The 20,224-nt window shown below is 40.6% G+C and overlaps 1 protein-coding gene across 4 annotated transcripts in view; it reads right to left on the bottom strand.

The window, feature by feature from the left end:
- The window catches only part of dipk2ab (divergent protein kinase domain 2Ab), a 261,414-nt gene that overhangs the window by 216,033 nt on the left and 25,157 nt on the right, over positions 1–20,224 (bottom strand). For all 4 annotated transcript variants that reach the window (XM_087993317.1, XM_043702761.2, XM_043702762.2 and 1 more), the window contains exon 2: positions 14,978–15,857. In XM_087993317.1, the coding sequence (XP_087849443.1) occupies positions 14,978–15,631 (654 nt within the window). In that variant the 5' untranslated portion in view covers positions 15,632–15,857. The remainder of the gene's footprint in view (positions 1–14,977; positions 15,858–20,224) is intronic.

Genomic DNA, 20,224 nt, shown 5'->3' with positions numbered 1-20,224 from the left:
CTGACCAGAGCCTTGTAGAGTCAGAAGTACATACTTGCTTTTATATCCAAGTCCTCTCAAAATAAATGCCATCATTGCATTTTCCGTCAAACTACTGACAACCTGCAAGTTCACCTTAAGAGAATCCTGGACTAAAACTCCCAAGTCTCTTTGCACTTCAAACTTCTGAATTTGCTTCCCATTTAGAAAATAGTCCCCGCTTCTATAATTCCTACCAAAGTGCATGAACTCACAACTTCCCACCTTGTACTCCATCTGCCACTGCTTTACCCTACTCTCCTATCCTGTCCAAATCCTTCTGCAGCCTCCCTGCCTCCGCTACCTATCCCTCTGCCTACCTTTGTATTATTTGCAAACTTAGCCAGAATGCCCTCAGTTCCTTCATTTAGATCATTAATGTATAACGTGAAAAGCTGTGGTCCCTAAACTGAGCCTTGCAGAACTTGTCACCGGCTGCCATCCTGAGAAGGACCCTTTTATTCCCACTCTCTGCTTTCTACCACACTGCCAAGCTTCTATCCATCCTCGCACCTTGTCTCTGGCACCATGGGCCCTCATCTTACTTGGTATCCTCCTATGCAGCATCTTGGCAAAGGCGTTCTTGAGATTCAGGTAGATAACATCCATTGGCACTCCTTGGTCTAACCTGCTCATTACTTCCTCAAAGAATTCTAGGAAATTTGTCAGGCATGACCACCCCTTGATGAAACCGTGCCCTATTTTAACCAAATATTTCCAAGCGCTCAGAAATCTCATCTTCACAATGGATTCCAGTATCTTACCCACGACCGAGGTTAGGCTAATCAATCTGTAATTTTCCTTTTTTTTTGCCCGACTCCCTTTTTAAACAGGGGTGGCACGTTAGCGATTTTCCAGTCCTCTGGGACCCATGCTGATTCTAACAATTTCGAAAGATCACCACAAACACCTCCACACTCTCTTCAACTATCTCCTTCAGAGCTCTGGGGTGTAGTCCATCCTGTCCAGGTGATTTATCCACTTTCAGGCCTTTCAGTTTTTCCAGCATCTTCTCCTAAGTAATGGCCACCTCACTCTGCCCCTTCACTCAATAGACAATAGGTGCAGGAGTAGGCCAATATGCCCTTCGAGCCTGCACCACCATTCAATATGATCATGGCTGATCATCCTTAATCAGTATCCTGTTCCTGCCTGATCTCCATAACCCTTGATTCCACTATTCTTGAGAGCTCTATCCAACTCTTTCTTGAAAGTATCCAGAGACTGGGCCTCCACTGCCCTCTGGGGCAGAGCATTCCACATAGCCACCACTCTCTGGGTGAAGAGGTTTCTCCTCATCTGTCCTAAATGGTCTACCCCGTATTTTTAAGCTGTGTCCTCTGGTTCGGCACTCACCCATCAGCGGAAACATGTTTCCTGCCTCCAGAGTATCCAATTCTTTAATAATCTTATATGTCTCAATCAGATCCCCTCTCAGTCTTCTAAACTCAAGGGTATACAAGCCCAGTTGCTCCAGTCTTTCAGTGTAAGGTAGTCCCGCCATTCCAGGAATTGACCTCGTGAACCTGCGCTGCACTCCCTCAATAGCCAGAATGTCTTTCCTCAAAATTTGGAGACCAGAACTGCACACAATACTCCAGGTGTGGCCTCACCAGGGCCCTGAACAACTGCAGAAGAATCTCTTTGCTTCTATACCCAATCCCTCGTTATGAAAGCCAGCATACTTTTAGCCGCCTTCACTACCTGCTGTACCTGCATGCTTACCTTCATTGACTGGTATACAAGAACACCCAGATCTCTTTGTACTGCCCCTTTACCTAAATTGATTCCATTTAGGTAGTAATCTGCCTTCCTGTTCTTGCCACCAAAGTGGATAACCATACATTTATCCACATTTAACTGCATCTGCCATGCACCTGACCACTCACCTAACCTGTCCAGGTCACCCTGTAATCTCCTAACATCCTCCTCACACCTCACCCTGCCACCCAGCTTAGTATCATCAGCAAATTTGCTAATGTTATTACTAATACTATCTTCTATATCATTAACATATATTGTAAAAAGCTGCAGTCCCAGCACCAATCCCTGCGGTACCCCACTCGTCACTGCTTGCTGTTCCTAAATGGAGCTGTTTATCACTACTCTTTGTTTCCTATCAGCCAACCAACTTTCAATCCAAGTTAGTACTTTGCCCCCAATACCATGCGCCCTAATTTTGCTCACTAACGTCTTATGTGGGACTTTATCAAAAGCTTTCTTAATGTCCAGGTATACTACATCTACTGGATCTTCCTTGTCCATCTTCAGAGTTACATCCTCAAAAAATTCCAGAAGATTAGTCAAGCATGATTTCCCCTTCATAAATTCTTGGGATATTACTTGTGTCTTCCACCGTGAAAAGTAATTATTCAATTCCTCAGCCATTTCCTTGTTCACCACTACAATCTCTCCAGCATCATTTTCCAGTGGCCTATGTCCATTTTTGCCTCTCTTTTGCCCTTTATATACCTAAAGAACATCTTACCGTCTTCCTTTATATTCCTGGCTAGCTTTCCCTTATATTTAATCTTGCCCCTCATTTTTATTTGTTGCCCTCTGCTGATCTTTGTAAGCTTCCCAATCTTCTGGTTTCCCACTGTTCTTCATGATATTATATGCTTTCTCTGCTGCTTTTATGCTATCCCTACTTTCTCTAGTCAGCCATTGTTGCCTCATCCTCCCTGTACCATGCTTCTTTTTCCTCAGGATGAATCTCTGCTGTGTCACCGAAATTACTCCCAGAAACCCCTACCATTGCCATCTTTCCTGCTCGGCTCCTCGCCAAATCAGTTCTGCCCAGTTCCTCCTTCATGCCTTTGTAGTTGTCTTTAATCAGCTGCAATACCACTACCTCAGATTCTATCTTCTCCCTCTCAAATTGCAAAGTAAATTCGACCATATTATTATGATCACTGTCTCTTCAGCATTCCTTCACCTTAAGCTCTTTTACACCGTGTGCCTCATTACACAACACTAAATCCAGTATTGCTGTTCCCTCATGGGCTCCACCACAAGCTGCTCCAAAAAGCGATTTCATAGACATTCCACAAATTCCTTTCCTTGCAATCCATTGCCATCCTGATTTGCCCGGTCCACCTGCATACTGAAATACCCATGATCACTGTCACTTTGCCTTTCCTATCTCTTGGCGTATCTTGCACCCCAGCTTCTGACTACTATTTAGAGGCCTGCACATAACTCCAACTCTGGTGTATTTACCTTGGCTGCTCCTCAATTCTACCCACACAGATTCTTCATCATCTGACCCTACTTCATTTCTTACTATTGATTTAATTTCACTTCTTGTCCACAAACATTTAGCAGTTCCTCTCTTGACTATAATGAAACCCAATTACTTTTCTTTGAGCTTTGCATCCTCACTCTCCATTGGATTAGTACCAGATGATTGGAGGATGGCCAATGTTATTTCTTTATCCAAGAAAGGGAATAGGAATAATTCTAGGAATTACAGGCCAGTGGTCAAATTGTTGGAGAGGATTCCAAGAGAGAGGAGTTATGATTACTGGGAAAACCATAGTTTGATTAGAGATTGTCAGCACGGCTTTGAGAGGAGTAGGTCATGCCTCACACGCCTTACTGAATTCTTTGAGGATGTGACAAAACACATTGAAGGTAGAGTAGTGAATGTGCTATGTTAGGCTCATTCAGAAAGTAAGGAGGCATGGGATACATGGAAATTTGGCTGCCTGGACACAGAATTGTCTAGCCCATCGAAGACAGAGGGTGGTGGTAGATGGAAAGTATTCAACCTGGAGTTCGGTGACCAGTGGTGTTCTGAAGGGATCTTTTCTGGGACTTCTGCTCTATGATTTTTATAAATGACTTGGATGAGGAAGTGGAAGGGTGGGATAGTAAGTTTGCTAATGACAGTGTTCTATGTTCCATGTTCTCTCGTAAGGAGTGTCCACAATGCTCTCCAGGAGTCCCAAATTTTTTACCCAGTGACAGTGTAGGAAAGGCAATAGGTTTCCAAGTCAGGATGGTGTGTGACAAACCTGCAGATGGTGGTGTTCCCACATATCTGCAACCCTTGTCCTTCTAGATGGAAATGAGTGTGGAATGTAAGATGCTGTCTCAGGATCTTTGGTGAATTTCTGCAGTGCATCTTACAATACATACTGCTGCTACTGAGCATCGGCAACCAAAGTTGTGGATGCTTATGACTTTGGTGCAAATCAAATGGCACCATGAGCAATGGTGTCAAGTTGTTTGAGTGTTTTTGGAGCTGCACCCTCCAGACAAGTGTGGAATATTCCATCACATTCCTATATTATGCCTTTGACCTGCTCTTGTCGCCACAGAACTTGTGGGGAATCCAATTGCGTTTCCAGTCAATGCATGTTGATAGTAGGGGACTCTGAGACAGTAACACCATTGAGTGTCAAGGGCAGAGGTTGGACTGCCTCATATTGGAGATGCTGGAAAAGCGCAGCAGGTCAGGCAGCATCCAAGGACAGGATGCTGCCTGACCTGCTGCGCTTTTCCAGCAACACATTTTCAGCTCTGATCTCCAGCATCTGCAGCCCTCACTTTCTCTCATATTGGAGATGGTCATTACCTTGCATCCTTGTGGTGTGAATGTGACTTGCCTCTTGTCAGCCCAAGCCTGGATATTGTCCAAGGACTGCTTCAGTACCTGAGTCATCGCTGAAAATTGTGCAATCATTGGTGAACATTCCCACTTCTGACCTTTTAGGGGAGGGAAGGTCATGAAACCTAATTATGAATGTAACTACATAAACTGTTTCAAAATAATAACCTGCTGCATAAATCTAATACTGTCAGCCTAAGCCATCTCTAAAGAGGAGAAGAGAGCAGGTCAATTCACCTAAAAAACAATTCATTCAAGCACATGCTGGAAGGTTTTCAAACATAATGACCAAGTAGTATCATCACTGGACTGTTAACCCGAAAACCCCAGTAATGTTCTGGGGACCCAGGTTCAAAATCTTGCCATGGCAGATGGTGGAATCTGATTTCAATACAAGTATGTGGAATTAAGGGTCTAATGTTGAACATGAAGCCATTGTTGAAAAAAATCCATCTGGCTCACTGATGGCCTTTAGGGAGGAAAGCTGCAATCCTTATCTAGTCTGGAGTTGCATATAGGCCAGACCATCAGCAATGCAGTTTACTCTTAACTGCCCTCTGGGCAATTAGGGATGGGTAATAAATGCTGTTCCAGCCAGCAAGAACTTCATCCCATGAATGAATAAAAACAAAATTACTTCACTTGCACAAACCAAAATCAATACAAGAGAACAAACATCAGGAACATTACTCATACATTTGCAGGAGTGAATTAACGAGACTGAGCTACAAAATACTGGTGAACAAAGCGTTCATGAAGTTCACCAGTTTGAGAAATTAGAAAGTGAAATAAACACGTTCCACTTTTTTTCTCAATTAATTGAAGTTTGTCCCCAGGTGTTTAAAAATAGTGTGGTCATCGTATACAATTGTCAAATCATTAAGTAAATGTCAAAAATGTTGTCTTGGACATGTTCCTTTGGTTATATTTTACCAGACTGGTTTTCTAATTGGATGATGTGTACAGGCATCTTTAATATGCTTGCTAAATAATAAAATAAAATCACAAAAAGGCAAGACAGAGTTAAATAGCAAGACAACATAGGTGATGTTTGCAACGTACAAGGATTTAAACAAAAACAATAACATACTCAATACCCAAAATGAACTTAATTTTACACACTCACCCCATTTCATGCAAGTTATGAAATAGTCAAGGTTTTATGTTGTATTGTAGAAAACAAATAAGTGGGAATGAGATTGGACTGAAACCAGTCATTTGCCAGAAAACATCTCTTCAAAATATACTTATAACTAACAATTTTGTTCCAAGCTGTTGGAGAGCATATAGTGATCAGGATTACTAAGTAGAGTCCTAAAAAATCAAAAGAAAGGTCAAAATCTATCACACTGATCAATTATATACTCAAAGAAATTTGACAGTACCAAACTGATAAACAAGATTTTATTTATTAAAAAGTGGACTGCTGAAAATGTACACAATTAAAAAGTAGGTATAGTATTCCAAAGACACAATTTTTCTGTTTTTTCTTCCTGGTCTTCGAAAGGTAGGAACTCAGGCTGGTGTATAACTCAGTCAATGACTGTATCCTTTCAATACCTTATACTTGTAGCCATTTGACTGAAAAATTCCAGATGTGAAGTTCAACTAAGGGAAGTGTCAATTCTGCAGTGCCTTCACCCAACATCCATGTTCCAGCTAAAGCCTGAAGAGCAAGCTAGTGAGAACGCTGTTTTATCATCCCTTCACTGATGTAAAAAAAGAGATAATACGCAATATGCCACCATGCTGACATTCACAGTTCAGTAAACATTGCATTTTTCTCACAGACCAAGATGATTTGTACTTAACATGCAATTGTAGTTGCTTTCTCAGCTTTTTGGACTGAATTATCTCTCTTCTTTTCTGAAAGGGCTGTGGCGGAGCAAAGAAGTAGTTTCATAAATATTGATATATCCCAAGTCTTTTAAATAATTCACGATCTTAGCTGAACTGACCACATTGTGTAAAGAAAATCAACTTCGAATTATGAAAAAAAAAGATCTTTCCGTACTTTATCATAAATAACAAATACTGCAGAATTCAAATTGAGCTATGGCTACATACAGCAAAAGAAATCTTCACATTAAACAGCATAAAACAAAATCAACCACGATAGGCAAAGGCTGCCACAGATTATGCAAAAAAAAAACCTTGAAAACACATGCACACATCACAAATCTATAAACAAGCTTCAAGCTATGCTTCCAAATTTGCACAGCACACAGTATTCCCAGTGACTTTTTCTGCTGACAAACATTTTTTGTGGAATGTCTGCTCACATGACAACCCCAGCAGCTGCTGGACTCTATGCCAATTTTTGTTTGAATGCACACTCACTGCTAAATGTGAGAACATTTTAGGAACACCAATGGTGTCAGTGCACAGAAGTCAAACAACATTCACTAACCAAGTGTTTTATACCTATTGCAAGAAATATCAATTCTGTCACCAGATTCAATATGCAGTAAACATACGAAGTTGGCAAAAATGGCATTCAGCAGTTTAGTTTTGTATTATTAGGATCAAAGGCAAACTATTAGCCTAATGCTAAAATTCACAAAGCATTTAGCTTTTCAATTCTATTCTTTCAGTGGTTATACTAAACAAACATCAAATTGACTACAAACATCTGTATTTCAAATATCAATTCAAGGGGTGCAATACCCAAGACAGTGATTTTTTAAATCTCATGGCTCCAGACAATGAAATTCTACATCCTTAGCTACAAGTGTTTCGAAACATGTAGGCCTGCTACTCAAAGAAAAGCCAATACAGAAGCAGGTGTTGGCAGCACATAACTCACAGTAACATCAGGACAGTCTGAAATGATTTATAAGGTGCATCTATATCATCTTACGAAATAACAGAGGAAAACAGATGGACAAAAACGTTTAGTTGAAAACCTGGTGTTGTGGGGTTGAAAATCCAATTCAACCCACAACTAAAAATAACAGCACAAACTACCAGGAAACTGCAGCAGAGAAGAGGCAATCAAGTGAATAGAAAAAAAGGCTTAAACAGAAGGTGGATCAGTTCGCAAATGTCAATCACTGACAATACAAAGATAGTTTCCAAAATTACCCATACACAATCAACACAGCAGTGTCAGCTTGGTTCAGTGGAGGTAAATACCATCACCTTTTAATCAGAAGGTTTCCAGATGAAGTCCCACTCGACAGATTTGAGCTCAAAAATCCAAGTTAACGTTTCAGTGAATACTCCAAGGAGAGTTGCACTCAAAGATGATGCCTTTCAGAAGAGATGTTAAACCAAGGCTCTATTGTATTCATGTACGGACATGAGAGAGTCCTGGCTAATATCACTCAGAACGTCAGAGGAGTTATTCCGAATGCCCGAATCAATATTTCTCCATCAAATCAACATTACAAAAATAAACTGCTGTATGAGAGAGCTTGTTGTGTGCAAAATAGCTGCCCCATTATATATTCCAAGCATTTGATTATCAATACAAAGCAGTATGTCAGAGTGAGGTTTGGGGTGGCGAGGTTGGTAATGAAATTGTTTCTCTGTGTCTGGTTTTCCAATAGTGAGAGGAAGATGTCAATGCAATAATAACACTCTCCATTTATGTATTTTTCACAAAACGTTAAGTGTGAGAAATAGCATTCTGGAACAAAAACAAATTGCTGGAGAAATCCAAGTTCTGATTAAAAGTCACCCGATTTGAAACGTTAACTCTGCTTTCTCTCCACAGATGCTGCCAGACCTGCTGAGTTCTTGTATCAATTTCTGGTTTTGTTTCACATCTCCAGTATCTACAGTCCTTTGTTTTATTCTAACATTAATACTCTATTTATTTTACCAAAAACAAACTGAACAGTACTCTCTCTATGATCTCAAAACTTGGAAACAACCAGGGACAGACAAAAATAAGTAAAAACGAACGCGAGTGGAGCAATGGCCAAGTAGTAACAAGGGCTCCAGCATCTGCAGTGCTCACTTTCTCCTCTCCCCAGGACACCTAACGTTATTTGGGTCTCTAAGTCCTGATGAAAGATTCTGACCTGAATCGCTGACTCGCCTGCTACTTGACCTGCTGTGCTTTTTTCAGCTCCACACTTTTAACATCTCTGGGTTAGTCGTCTGGCCTTGTTACTACTTGCTGAAATGTGTTGCTGGAAAAGCACAGCAAGTCAGGCAGCATCCAAGGAACAGGAGAATCGACGTTTCGGGTATGAGCCCTTCTTCAGGAGGTTTGAAAAATATATCTGGTTCACTAATCTGGTACCCTCTTTACTTGGGTCTGACCAACACATGATTCTCAGACCCACAACAATGTGGATGACTCTCAACTACTCTCTTGGCAATTAGGGATGGGCAATAAATGCTAGCCTAAACAGCGACGCCTTCAACCTGTGAACGAGTTAACAGCAACATCCTCCAGAGCTCAGAGGAAACAAAGAGACTTGACCCCTTTCACATTTATTGCCAGCAATGTCTGTGGAAATGTAGTGCTTCGGATTGTTTCTATTGAAGCATGCATGTGGATAAGGTACAGTCAGTCCCCAGGTTGTAAACGGAGTTGTTCTAGAGACCATTCACAAGTTGGAACACAATGCAGGATGACAGAAAGCTTGCAGGACACACACCCCTAACCTCACCATTCTGCTGCAGGTTTCCAACATACTGTGCTGGAGTTATGGCTGAATAGGCTGGGGCTATTTTCTCTGGAGCAGAGGCAGAGGAGTGACCTCACTGAGGTTTATAAAATCATGAAGAGCATGGATAGGGTAAATAGACAACAAAGTGTTTTTCCTGGAGTGAGAGGGTCCAGAACTAGGCATAGGTTTAAGGTGAGAGGGGAAAAATTTAAAAGGGACCTAAGGGCCAATGTCTTCACGCAAAGGGTGATGAGCGTATGGAATGAGCTGCCAGAGGACGTGGTGGAAGCTGGTACAATTACAACATTTAAAATGCATCTGGATGGGTCCATGAATAGGAAGAATTTAAAGGGCTAGGGGCCGAAAGCAACTAGGTTAGTTTAGGACACCTGGTTGCCAAGGTTGAGTTGGACTGAACAGTCTACTTCTATGCTATACACCTCTATGACTCTAAAAGCACCAGCAGCTGAGACCCATTCATAGGAATACTTTTTCTGGTTTACTTAGAAAACTAAAAGTAATCTCTTATTCTACACAAAAGTCAAAACCATTATTTCAAATGAAATAGCTATATTGAAATTGCTTCGTACTTGTCAAAAAATTGGAAACTTTAAACATTTTGCTCAGAATTAAGATTGATACAGACCTTCTCCTTTGAATTTGTTACATACAAATACTAATTCACTTCCACATGATGATTAAAAAATCTTCCATCCTGTCCCGTCTCCTATATCCTATGAGAATGCTTCCGGTGATGCTGCCGAGGACGGCTTTATGTAAAGTATATGGCTGGCTGGGTTCCTTTATCTCGAATCATAGGCGGCCCCTCATTAAGCTGAAGAAGCTACAGCTTCCACAGGCAAGGGGTGGATTGGACTTCCCAGACTTTAGGAAATATCAGTTAAGTTCCCTATTAAGTTACATAGCTGATTGATTGTGGATCAGACAAGACCCAATCTGGTTGGACATCGAGGCTTCTCAAGTAAAATACCCACTTATTAACCTTTTATTCTCAGACAAGAGGAAAATCATTACAGATCACTGTAAAAAATCCTATAATACTAAATACAATCAAGGCTTGGAATATAATGCGGCAAAATGAGGACAATTCACATAAAACATCCCCCTATGCACCGATAGTGAGAGCATGGGGATTCCAACCGGGGTTAACAGATGCCACTTTTAAACTCTGGAGATCCAGGGGTATCTCATGTCTAGGGGATCTATTTAAAGATGGGGTCCTGATGTCTTTCGAACAGCTGCGTCAGAAATTTGGATTACCCAATGGAGACCTCTTTCGATACTTCCAAATTCGAGATTATATACAGAAGAAGACTACATTATTAGATAGTCTTTATAAATCCGATAGAGAATGTAGTGTCCTACGACCAGTGGGGGTATCTTCCGTCAGTACTATTTATCATTTACTACATAATGAAGTATCGGGAGATATGGATAATCTGCTTAAAACATGGGATCAGGATCTGGGACTAGGAAATCTCCACAGAAACGTGGAATAATATTTGGGAAAATGCTAGAAGAATTACTATTTGTAACAGAACCCAGGCTATCCAGCTGAAGATACTTCATAGGGCCCATATAGCACCGGTTCGATTGGCAAAATTTAAGGCAGGAGCATCTCCAATGTGTCCTAAATGCAAAATAGAGGTGGGCACTCTTGTACATTGCTTATGGACCTGTCATAAGATCCGTAGATATTGGACCAAAGTAGCAAGTACCCTGACAGAAATTTTAGGAACGGAAATTAAAGTGGACCCTGTATCTCTCCTCTTGGGCTTTTCGAACTTTCCCTCCCTGGACATGTACGGGAAGAGACTATTTTCTATTCTTTCTTTCTGTGCAAGGAAAAATATTTTGGTGAACTGGGTGGCTGAGGGTCCCCATGGACTTTCAAATTGGCACAGACTAATTATGGAATGTATTCCCCTTGACTTCCTTACAAATATGGTGCACCGAAAGACCGAATTATTTTATAAAATATGGCAGCCCTTTTTGAATTACATAAATACAGATATTTCGGCTATCCTAACAAGGGCTTTTATTTAATTGAGATTACAAACCTGGCTGGTCCGGGGCCCCTCGGGGGAGGAATCCCGCATGAATACGGGTTTTATTATATCTGATGCTAACACATCCCGAGCATGTAAGAGACTTAAATATACACTCTGGTTAGTTGTAGGTTAGATTAGTAGATAGTTGAGCTTTGTTTATTTTTTTTTTCTTTTTTTCGGTTCTTTTCTGTTGTGTTTTTTTTTGTTAAATTTTGGCTATTGTATATTTGAGCTAATTGTATATCAATGTTTATATCTGAGAGTTTTGTTTATTTTTGTAAACTTGTAAAAGTGTTAAATTTCTAATAAAAATATCTATAAACAAAAATCTTCCAGCTTGTTTTGCAAGCTAGACTGCCAACCATAATGTCTTTCTACGAACAAGCTAAAACATTGGTTTATCAACCAAATTAAGTGGTGTTCGTTAAAAATTAAAAACAAACAAACAAACAAAACAAATAGCTTTAAAAGAAACAAATGAGGAAGGTTTGATCCTGGTATCTTCTACTCAACTACATGTCACTGCAGTCAACTCTTCTATAGAATTCATAAACCCTTCAATAATGCACTATGTCCTTCCATAAAAAAGCATTACTGCTTTACTCAACCTGATGATGTTCTCACAGCTACACTTCATGTGAAAGTTTGAGAAACATGGAAAATGTAGAACTCTAGCAAAGTAATTTGTCCTTTGGAGAAGAAAAATAACCTTGCCTGCTTTCACTTTGCTGGTTGGCTCAGTGGCACGATTCAAATGCTGTACAGGAACAGGAGTGTGAAGACTAGCAGGTTACTCTACATGCAAAGAAAGCAATTGATTTATTTTTAAATTTTTGCCGTCCTAAAACCTTCCTATTTCTCAATTAGTTTTGCAATTAAAACAATTACTTTCAAATTAAGTAGATAATGCTGAAGTCATTCAAGACTTCAGTATTGCAGCAAGAAACTCCTCATTTTCCACCTCTATCAACTGTTATTAGCAGCTCATCATTTAAATTGGTTTGAGTCAGTATACACCCTCAACCCTGCTGCAATCATCAGTCACCTCAAGTGAATCCCTCATCTCCAACTAAAATTCCAAATTTATTACAAAAAGCTTGAAGAACCGGTGAAAAAGACATTGGAGAAAACAATCACTCACACCTCAGTTCCCTCTTGGGTAGCTTTGGCAAGGGATAAATGAATTGGAATGGAATAAAAATGATTTCCATGGTGACATCTGTCCCTACACAAAGTTGTACTTCAGGTTTTGGAAATTCCCAAGACCCAGGGTAAGTACACTGGATACCGAGTACAGTATGGTCCTCACTGTTGACTTCATGCTCCAGTAAGCGAAATAAAGTCTTGGTTTAAAAAATAAAGAGGCCTCCTTGAATAAAGCATTGAGCACCCTGGGGAACACAGCATGTTCTGCTTTCCATATTTAGTGTTGCCACTGGCCATTCTCAAATTAGATACATGACAAGTCAGATCTAAGTCAAAATCCCTCTGAATCATCTAAACAGCAAGTGCAATCGAAATCTCAAGTATCTGTCGGCCTGTATATTTCCTAATTATTTTTTTCCAACCATCTTTGAAGTACAAAATTGAGCATACCCAATTATGGATTCTCTCACTTAAGACTCTGACATTCTGGGAACTAGTTCAAAGAAGTCCAAATGTGTTGGATCATGCTAATAATTTTAAGAACATGAAACTCAGGTAAACTCAGAAATTTTAGGAACCTTCCCCCATCTTAAACAGCATCCTCAAATTCCTCTTCTTCTTATAAGTACAATTTAATTAATGATCACAGTCTATGGATTTGATACAAAAACAAGCAAGACAGAAATAACTATCCCTAAAGACTTGAGTGGAGCAACAGTCCACTCACTATGTCATCTCTAATCTCTACCCAGTAACTACAATCCCAACTTATAATTTCTGTTTACGAACTTCACATTTTTAAAGTTTGACAGCTTCAAGACACAGGTGTTAATCATAATATTGCTTTACAAATAAATTTTTTGAACACTTGAGGTTATACAGTCATAGAGATGTACAGCATGGAAACAGACTCTTTGGTCCAACTCGTCCACGCCTACCAGATATCCTAAACTAATCCAGTCCCATTTGCCAGCACTTGGCCCATATCTCTCAAAACCATTCCTATCCATATTCCCATCCAGATGCCTTTTAAAATGTTGCAATTGTACCAGCTTCCACCACTTCCTCTGGCAGCTCATTTCATACATGCACCACCCTCTGAGTCAAAACGTTGCCCTTAGGTCTCTTTTATATCTTTTCCCACTCACCTTAAACCTATGCCATCTACTTCTGGACTCGTCCAAACCAGGGAAAAGACTTGTCTATTTACCCTACCCATGCCCTTCATGATTTTATAAACCTCCATCAGGTCACCCTTCAGCCTTTGCGCTCCCAGGAAAATAGCCCAGCGTATTCAGTCCCTCCCTATCGCTCAAATCCTCGAACTCTGGTAACATCTATTTAAATCTTTTCTGAACCCTCTCAAGTTACACAACATCCTTCCGATATCAGGGAGACCAGAATTGCACACAATATTCCAAAAGTGGCATAACCAATGTCCCGCAACGACCTCCCAACTCCTATACTCAGTGCTCTGACCAATAAAAGAAATCATACTAAATGCCTTCATTAATTTCCTATCTACCGACGACTTCACTTTCAAGGAACTATGAACCTGTGCTCCAAGGTTTCTTCGTGCAGCAACACCCTTGAGATCATATAATATGAAATAATTATAATAAATTTGGCATACAAATAAACCAAATTGAAATTTTTTTATCCGAGATCCCAAAATCCGAAAAAGCTCCGAAATCCAAAGTTTTTTTTCTCAATAACAAGGTTGCTTTGTGTGCAAAGAGTTAACCCAACTCCACCACGTCACGCTGGCGGTGCGGCCCAGCACAGGCAGGTGTCAATTCTGACTCAGGACCTGTAGTACTCACAGGTGCATCTGATGTTTGATAAGATTTTTAATTTCACCATTAAACTGTCACTTATTCCAAAATCCAAAAAAATCTGAATTCCAAAGTCCAGCTGGTCCAGAGGATAAAGGATTGGTGTACCTGTACTACCTTTAGTGTCAATGGAAAAGCATCATAGTTTTTCCTTCACTGAATGTGGGGAACAGCAGTGAGGCTAGCATATGCTGTCCATCTTCATTTGCCATCGAGATTTAGACAATGGATTGAGATATTAAAATTTGCAAATAGTTTTCAAAAATACCTTTTTGAAAAAAAATCAAACTGTCTAAAGAAGTCATTACACACCTCTGGAGCAGGTGTGATTTAAAAGCACTAACACTGCACCACTGGAGACCATATATCTTGCAAGGTCCTGCATTTCAAAATAGTTCAGAAAAATGATTCCATATTAACAGCAATACTGCTGTGGTGACACACAGAGTTTGCACCCCTGCAACAATCTCTACGTTTCAGAGATAAGCAAATCATTTCATCAATGTACTGAAAATCTGACATCCTGAAATCCCCAACTGAATTATTGTGTACATACCAAAACAAATACAAAATGATTTTTTAAACTTGATTTGCAAAGGCAAAAACAAACAAGTTGCAACTAAAATCAACTTTTGCAGTAAATGAGAAGTTATCATTCACACATACCTGGAAAACTAGAGGCTCTGGATTAAAAGCCAATGTCAGAAGTAGCTGCATCCGCTCAGAGTCTTTCAAATTTTTCATTAAAAAGCTTCCAGAATCCTTTGTTTCAGCATACCTGCGTACTATTCTGTCTAGAAGTCTTTGCGATGGACAATGCACTAAGTCTGACCACCCCTCCACAACATCTGGAGTCAGTAACCGAACTTCACCATTTAAACGGGAAAACTGAGTCTTGTAGATGGCTTGTGTTACATCACAACGAGGGCGCCCAATAGCCCGTTTGCAGACTTTTTGGTCCATATCAGCAAGTTCTTGATTAGAGCCCAAGCGTTTTAGAACAATACGTCTTGCGCCTTCTCTTGGCTCTCCATACTGAGCAAAATAGACATTTTTCACATTCAAGAAGTCCAGTATTCGGAAACGACCCCATGTCTCAAAAGTGATTTGCCCATTCATAAACTTACGACACCAGCTGGTTCCAAAACAGGCTGGGCACTTATTCAGGCTAATAAACCGACGATCTGCAAGTTCGTTCTTCTGAAATGAGGCAATAAATGAGTGCGTATTCAACAATGTGAAAACCAACAGACTCACCACAAATAGGAACTTCAGACAACGGTACAAGCGCCCAAACTTTAATGTGAGCAGTCGCCACATGGTTCTGCTTGCGCTTAGCTCTATTGACACGTTCAGTATTTCTTAGGGTTTTTTATACAAGTCCATATTAACAAGCGACCTGATCTCACATACTCAGTTTGGGTTTAATTTAATCAGACAAGCAGCCAACAATAGCTGACTGCGCACCAGTTCCAAGGATCACGTGTTTCATATCTTCAAGGTTTCAGCAAATCTGTTCAAAGAAGCTTCTGTCCTGGAGATTAGTCTAGAAAAAAATAAGGCAAAACACATTATTGACAATTGTTTTTTTTAAGCCACATGTAGTATTAAATTCTAATCAATTTTCAGTTTCAGTGCCTGCAGTGTTAAAATCAAAAAGCTTACAGCTGTTTCGGAAGCAGAGTTAATTAAAAGTGCGAAAGTCATGCAACCTGAGGAACCAGGAGATACACCAACTATATTTTTCAACTTTTGAAAGAATGATAGCACACAGGGTTCTTCACTCTAACTTGCATGTATTGTCACGTGTACGGCTACTCAATTCCATTCCCAGGTAAATACATTTTTCCTTCACGTTTAACCAATTCTTTTTAAATGGCACTCAGTTTGCTCCCAACACATTTCAGGCAGCATGTCAGAAAAACTGACCAGATTAAAAGCAGAACAAGTAATCAGGAGATACAATGGCTAGTGATAATGTCACTAGACTAACCGAATGGTTGAGGCTCTGTAAATTTTAAAAAAGTTCAAAATCCCACCACAGTAGCTGATGGAATTAACAATTGATAAAGATCTGGAATTTAAAACTGGTCTCAATAACTTACCACAAAATTATCCCTGATTGTGAAAGACCCATCTGGCTCACTTACGTTCATCAAGAAAGAAAATGCATCATTGCTTGGTTTAAGCATATGACCATAAGACATAGGAGCAGAAATTAGGCCATTCAGCCCATCGAGTCTGCTCCGCCATTCAATCACGGCTGATAAGTTCCTCAACCCCATTCTCTCGCTTTCTACTCATAGCCCCTGATCCCCTGTATACTCCAGAACCTATTTAGCTCTTAAATATACTCCATGCCCTTGCCTCCACAGCCTTCTGTGGCAATAAATTCCATAAATTCACCACTCTCCACTTGAAGTAGTTTCTCCTTATCTGTGTTCTAAAAGGTCTTCCCTTTACTAAAAGGTTGTGCCCTCAGGTCCTAGTCTCTCTACCAATGGAAACATCTTCCCAACACCAAATGTTCAGTATTTTGTATGCTTCAATTAGACTCCCCCCGACCCCAACACCACCATATCCTTCTAAAACCCATCGAGTATAAACCAAGAGTTCCTCATATGTTAAGCTTTTCAGCCCTGGGACCATTCTCATGAACTTTCTTTGAACACGCTCCAGGACCAGTACAGCCTTCCTGAGATATAGGGCCCAAACTATGCACAATTTTCCAAATGTGGTCTGACCAGAGCCTCTAAGCTTCACAAGTAAATCCCTGTTTTCATATTCAGGTCCTCTCAAAATAAATGCCATCATTGCATTTTCCTTCAAACTACTGACAACCTGCAAGTTCACCTTGAGAGAATCCTGGACTAGAACTCCCAAGTCTCTTTGCACTTCAAACTTCTGAATTTGCTTCCCATTTAGAAAATAGTCCATGCTTCTATAATTCCTACCAAAGTGCACAACCTCACACTTTCCCACACTGTACTCCATTTGCCACTTCTTTGCCCACTCTCCTATCCTGTCCAAATCCTTCTGCAGCCTCCCTATCTCCTCAATGCTACCTGTCCCTCTACCTGTCTTAGTATTATCTGCAAGCATAGCCAGAATGCCCTCAGTTCCTTCATCTACATCAGTAATGTATATTGTGAAAAGCTGTGGTCCCTAAACTGAGCCTTGTGGAACACCATTTGTCACTAGCTGCCATCCTGAGAAGGACCCTTTTATTCCCACTCTCTGCTTTCTGCCATACAGCCAAGCTTCTAGCCATGCTAGCACCTTGCCTGTAACACCATGGGCCCTTAGCTTACTCAGTAACCTCCTGTGCTGCATCTTTTCAAAGGCCTTCTTCAAATCCGGAGAGATAACATCCATTGGCACTCCTTGGTCTAACCTGCTCATTATTTCCTCAAGAATTCTAGGAAATTTGTCAGGCATGACCTCCCTTTCATGAAACCATGCCCTATTTTAACCAAATACTTCCAAGCGCTCAGAAATCTCATCTTCACAATGGATTCTAGTATCTTGCCCACGATCGAGGTTAGGCTAATCAATCCGTAATTTTCCTTTTTTTGCCTGACTCGCTTTTTAAACAGGGGTGGCACGAAAACAATTTTCCAGTCCTCTGGGACCTTCGCTGATCCTAACAATTTTGAAAGATCACCATGAACACCTCTACTCTCTCTTCAATTATTTCCTTCAGCGCTCTGGGGTGCAGTCCATCTGGTCCAGGTGATTTATCCACCTTCGGGCCCTTCAGTTTTTCTAGCACCTTCTCCTTAGTAATGGCCACCTCATTCTGCCTCTCACTCCATTGAATTTTTGGGATATTACTTGTGTCTGCCACCCTGAAGACCGATGCAGAGTAATTATTCAGTTCCTCAGCCATTTCCTTGTTCTCCACTATTTTCTCTCCAGCATCATTTTCAAGCAGCCAATGTCCATTTTGGCCTCTCTTTTGCCCCTTTATATATCCAAAGAAAGTCCTCCTGTCTTCCTTTATATTACTGGATAGCTTGCTCTCATATTTAATCTCATCCCTCATTTTTTGTTGCTCTGTTGATTTTTGTCAACTTCCCAATCCTCCAGGTTCCCGCTGTTCTTCACCACATTATACGTTTTTTCTTTTGCTTTTATGCTATCCCTACTTTCTCTAGTCAGCCATTGTTGCTTTATCCTCCCTGTACCATGCTTCTTTTTCCTCAGGATGAATCTTTGCTGTGTCACCGAAATTACTCCCAGAAACCCCGACCATTGCTGTTCGACCATCTTTCCTGCGAGGCTCCTCTCCCAATTAGTTCTGCCCAGCGCCTCCTCTCATGCCTCTACAGTTGCCTTTATTTAGCTGTAATGCCACTACCTCTGATTCTATCTTCTTCCCCTCAAATTGCACAATAAATTCAATTATATTACAATCAGTGTCTCCTGAGGGTCCCCTCAGCTTAAGCTCCCTTATCAAGTCTGCCTCATTGCACAACACTAAATCCAGTATTGCCTGTTTCCAAGTGGGCTCCACCACCAGCTGTTCCTGAAAGCCATCTCAAATAATTCAAATTCCTTTTCTTGCAATCCACTACCAACTTGATTTTCCCAGTCCACCTGCATATGGAAATTCCCCATGATCACTGTAATGTTCCTTTTCCTACACACCTTTTCTATCTCATGGTCCATCTTGCACACCAGTTCCTGACTACTGTTTGGAGGTCTGTACATAACTCCATCTACTTTTTTAAACCTTTGCGGTTTCCAGATTCTACCCACACAGATTCTACCCCATCTGACTCTGCTTTGTTTCTTATTATTGATCTAATATCATTTCTTACTAATAAGGCAACCCCACCCCATCTGTCCACTAGCCTATCTTTTTGATAGGATGTATATCCTTAAATATTCAACTCCCTATCCTAATCCCTTTACAGCCACATCTGCATAATGCCCACCACGTCATACCTGCCAATTTTGATCTGTCACAAACTCATTTACCTTATTCCTTAATATGCATGCAGATATAACACCTTCAGTCCTGTATTAACCAAACCTCATCATTATTTGTTTGCCCAGTGTGCTTGATGTTTGTTAACCCTTTCCATACACTGTCTTATTTGTGTGTGTGTGCGCGTGTTAGAGATTTTAATAACCTATCCTGAAATCTGCACTTTTACCTCCTCTTAATTCAAGTTCTCTCTCCTTCCTCACCCTGCACCACGGTGCTGCGGTTAGTCAGCTCATCCTCCCTGCAGTTCCCATTCCCATCCACATAGGGAGCAAAACTCTCGAGCCTGTTGGACAAGGACAGGGGGTGAGGCTCCTACAACTCTACTTTCCGGATCCTTCTACCTGCCTCACACACAGCCACACCCTCCTGTCCCTGACCACTGATTGGATTTGAGTTAGTCAGTCTAAGGGGTTTGACTGCCTCCTGAAACAGTATCCAGGTAACTCCCCCCTTCCCTGATGGGTCGCATTGTTTGAAGCTCAGACTCCAGCTCATCAACTCTGAGCCGGAGTTCTTGTAGCAACCAACATTTACTACAGACTTGGTCACTGGGAGCCACAATTGACCTGTATGCGACTCCAGGTGCATAGCAATGAGGTCAAATGTTAACAGTACTCATTGGTAATTAAGGATAGACAATAAAGGTTGACCTTGCTAGAAACCCAGATGTGCAATGAATAAATAAACCTCAAAAGTTCTCTTCACATTTATATTTACTGCTTATTTGTCTTTTATCTTGTATAGAAATGCAGTATTTTTTCCCAGATTAAGTAAAACATTTAATCATTGCATTGATGGAAGATTAAAACTAATGGCAAGAATAATGCCTCAGAACTCAGACTTTTAAAAACTGCTCCATAGTTACTTTCCAGTAGAACAGTGAAAATAATGTTCCAGTATTTTCACTGAACTGAATT

This window comes from Chiloscyllium plagiosum, unplaced genomic scaffold (assembly GCF_037043375.1).
Source record: "Chiloscyllium plagiosum isolate Xiang-an unplaced genomic scaffold, Cpla_swu_hap1 HiC_scaffold_13, whole genome shotgun sequence".
NCBI classification, from domain to species: domain Eukaryota; kingdom Metazoa; phylum Chordata; class Chondrichthyes; order Orectolobiformes; family Hemiscylliidae; genus Chiloscyllium; species Chiloscyllium plagiosum.
The sequence above is the reverse complement of the archived record's forward strand: the minus strand, read 5'-3'. Positions and strand labels throughout refer to the sequence as shown.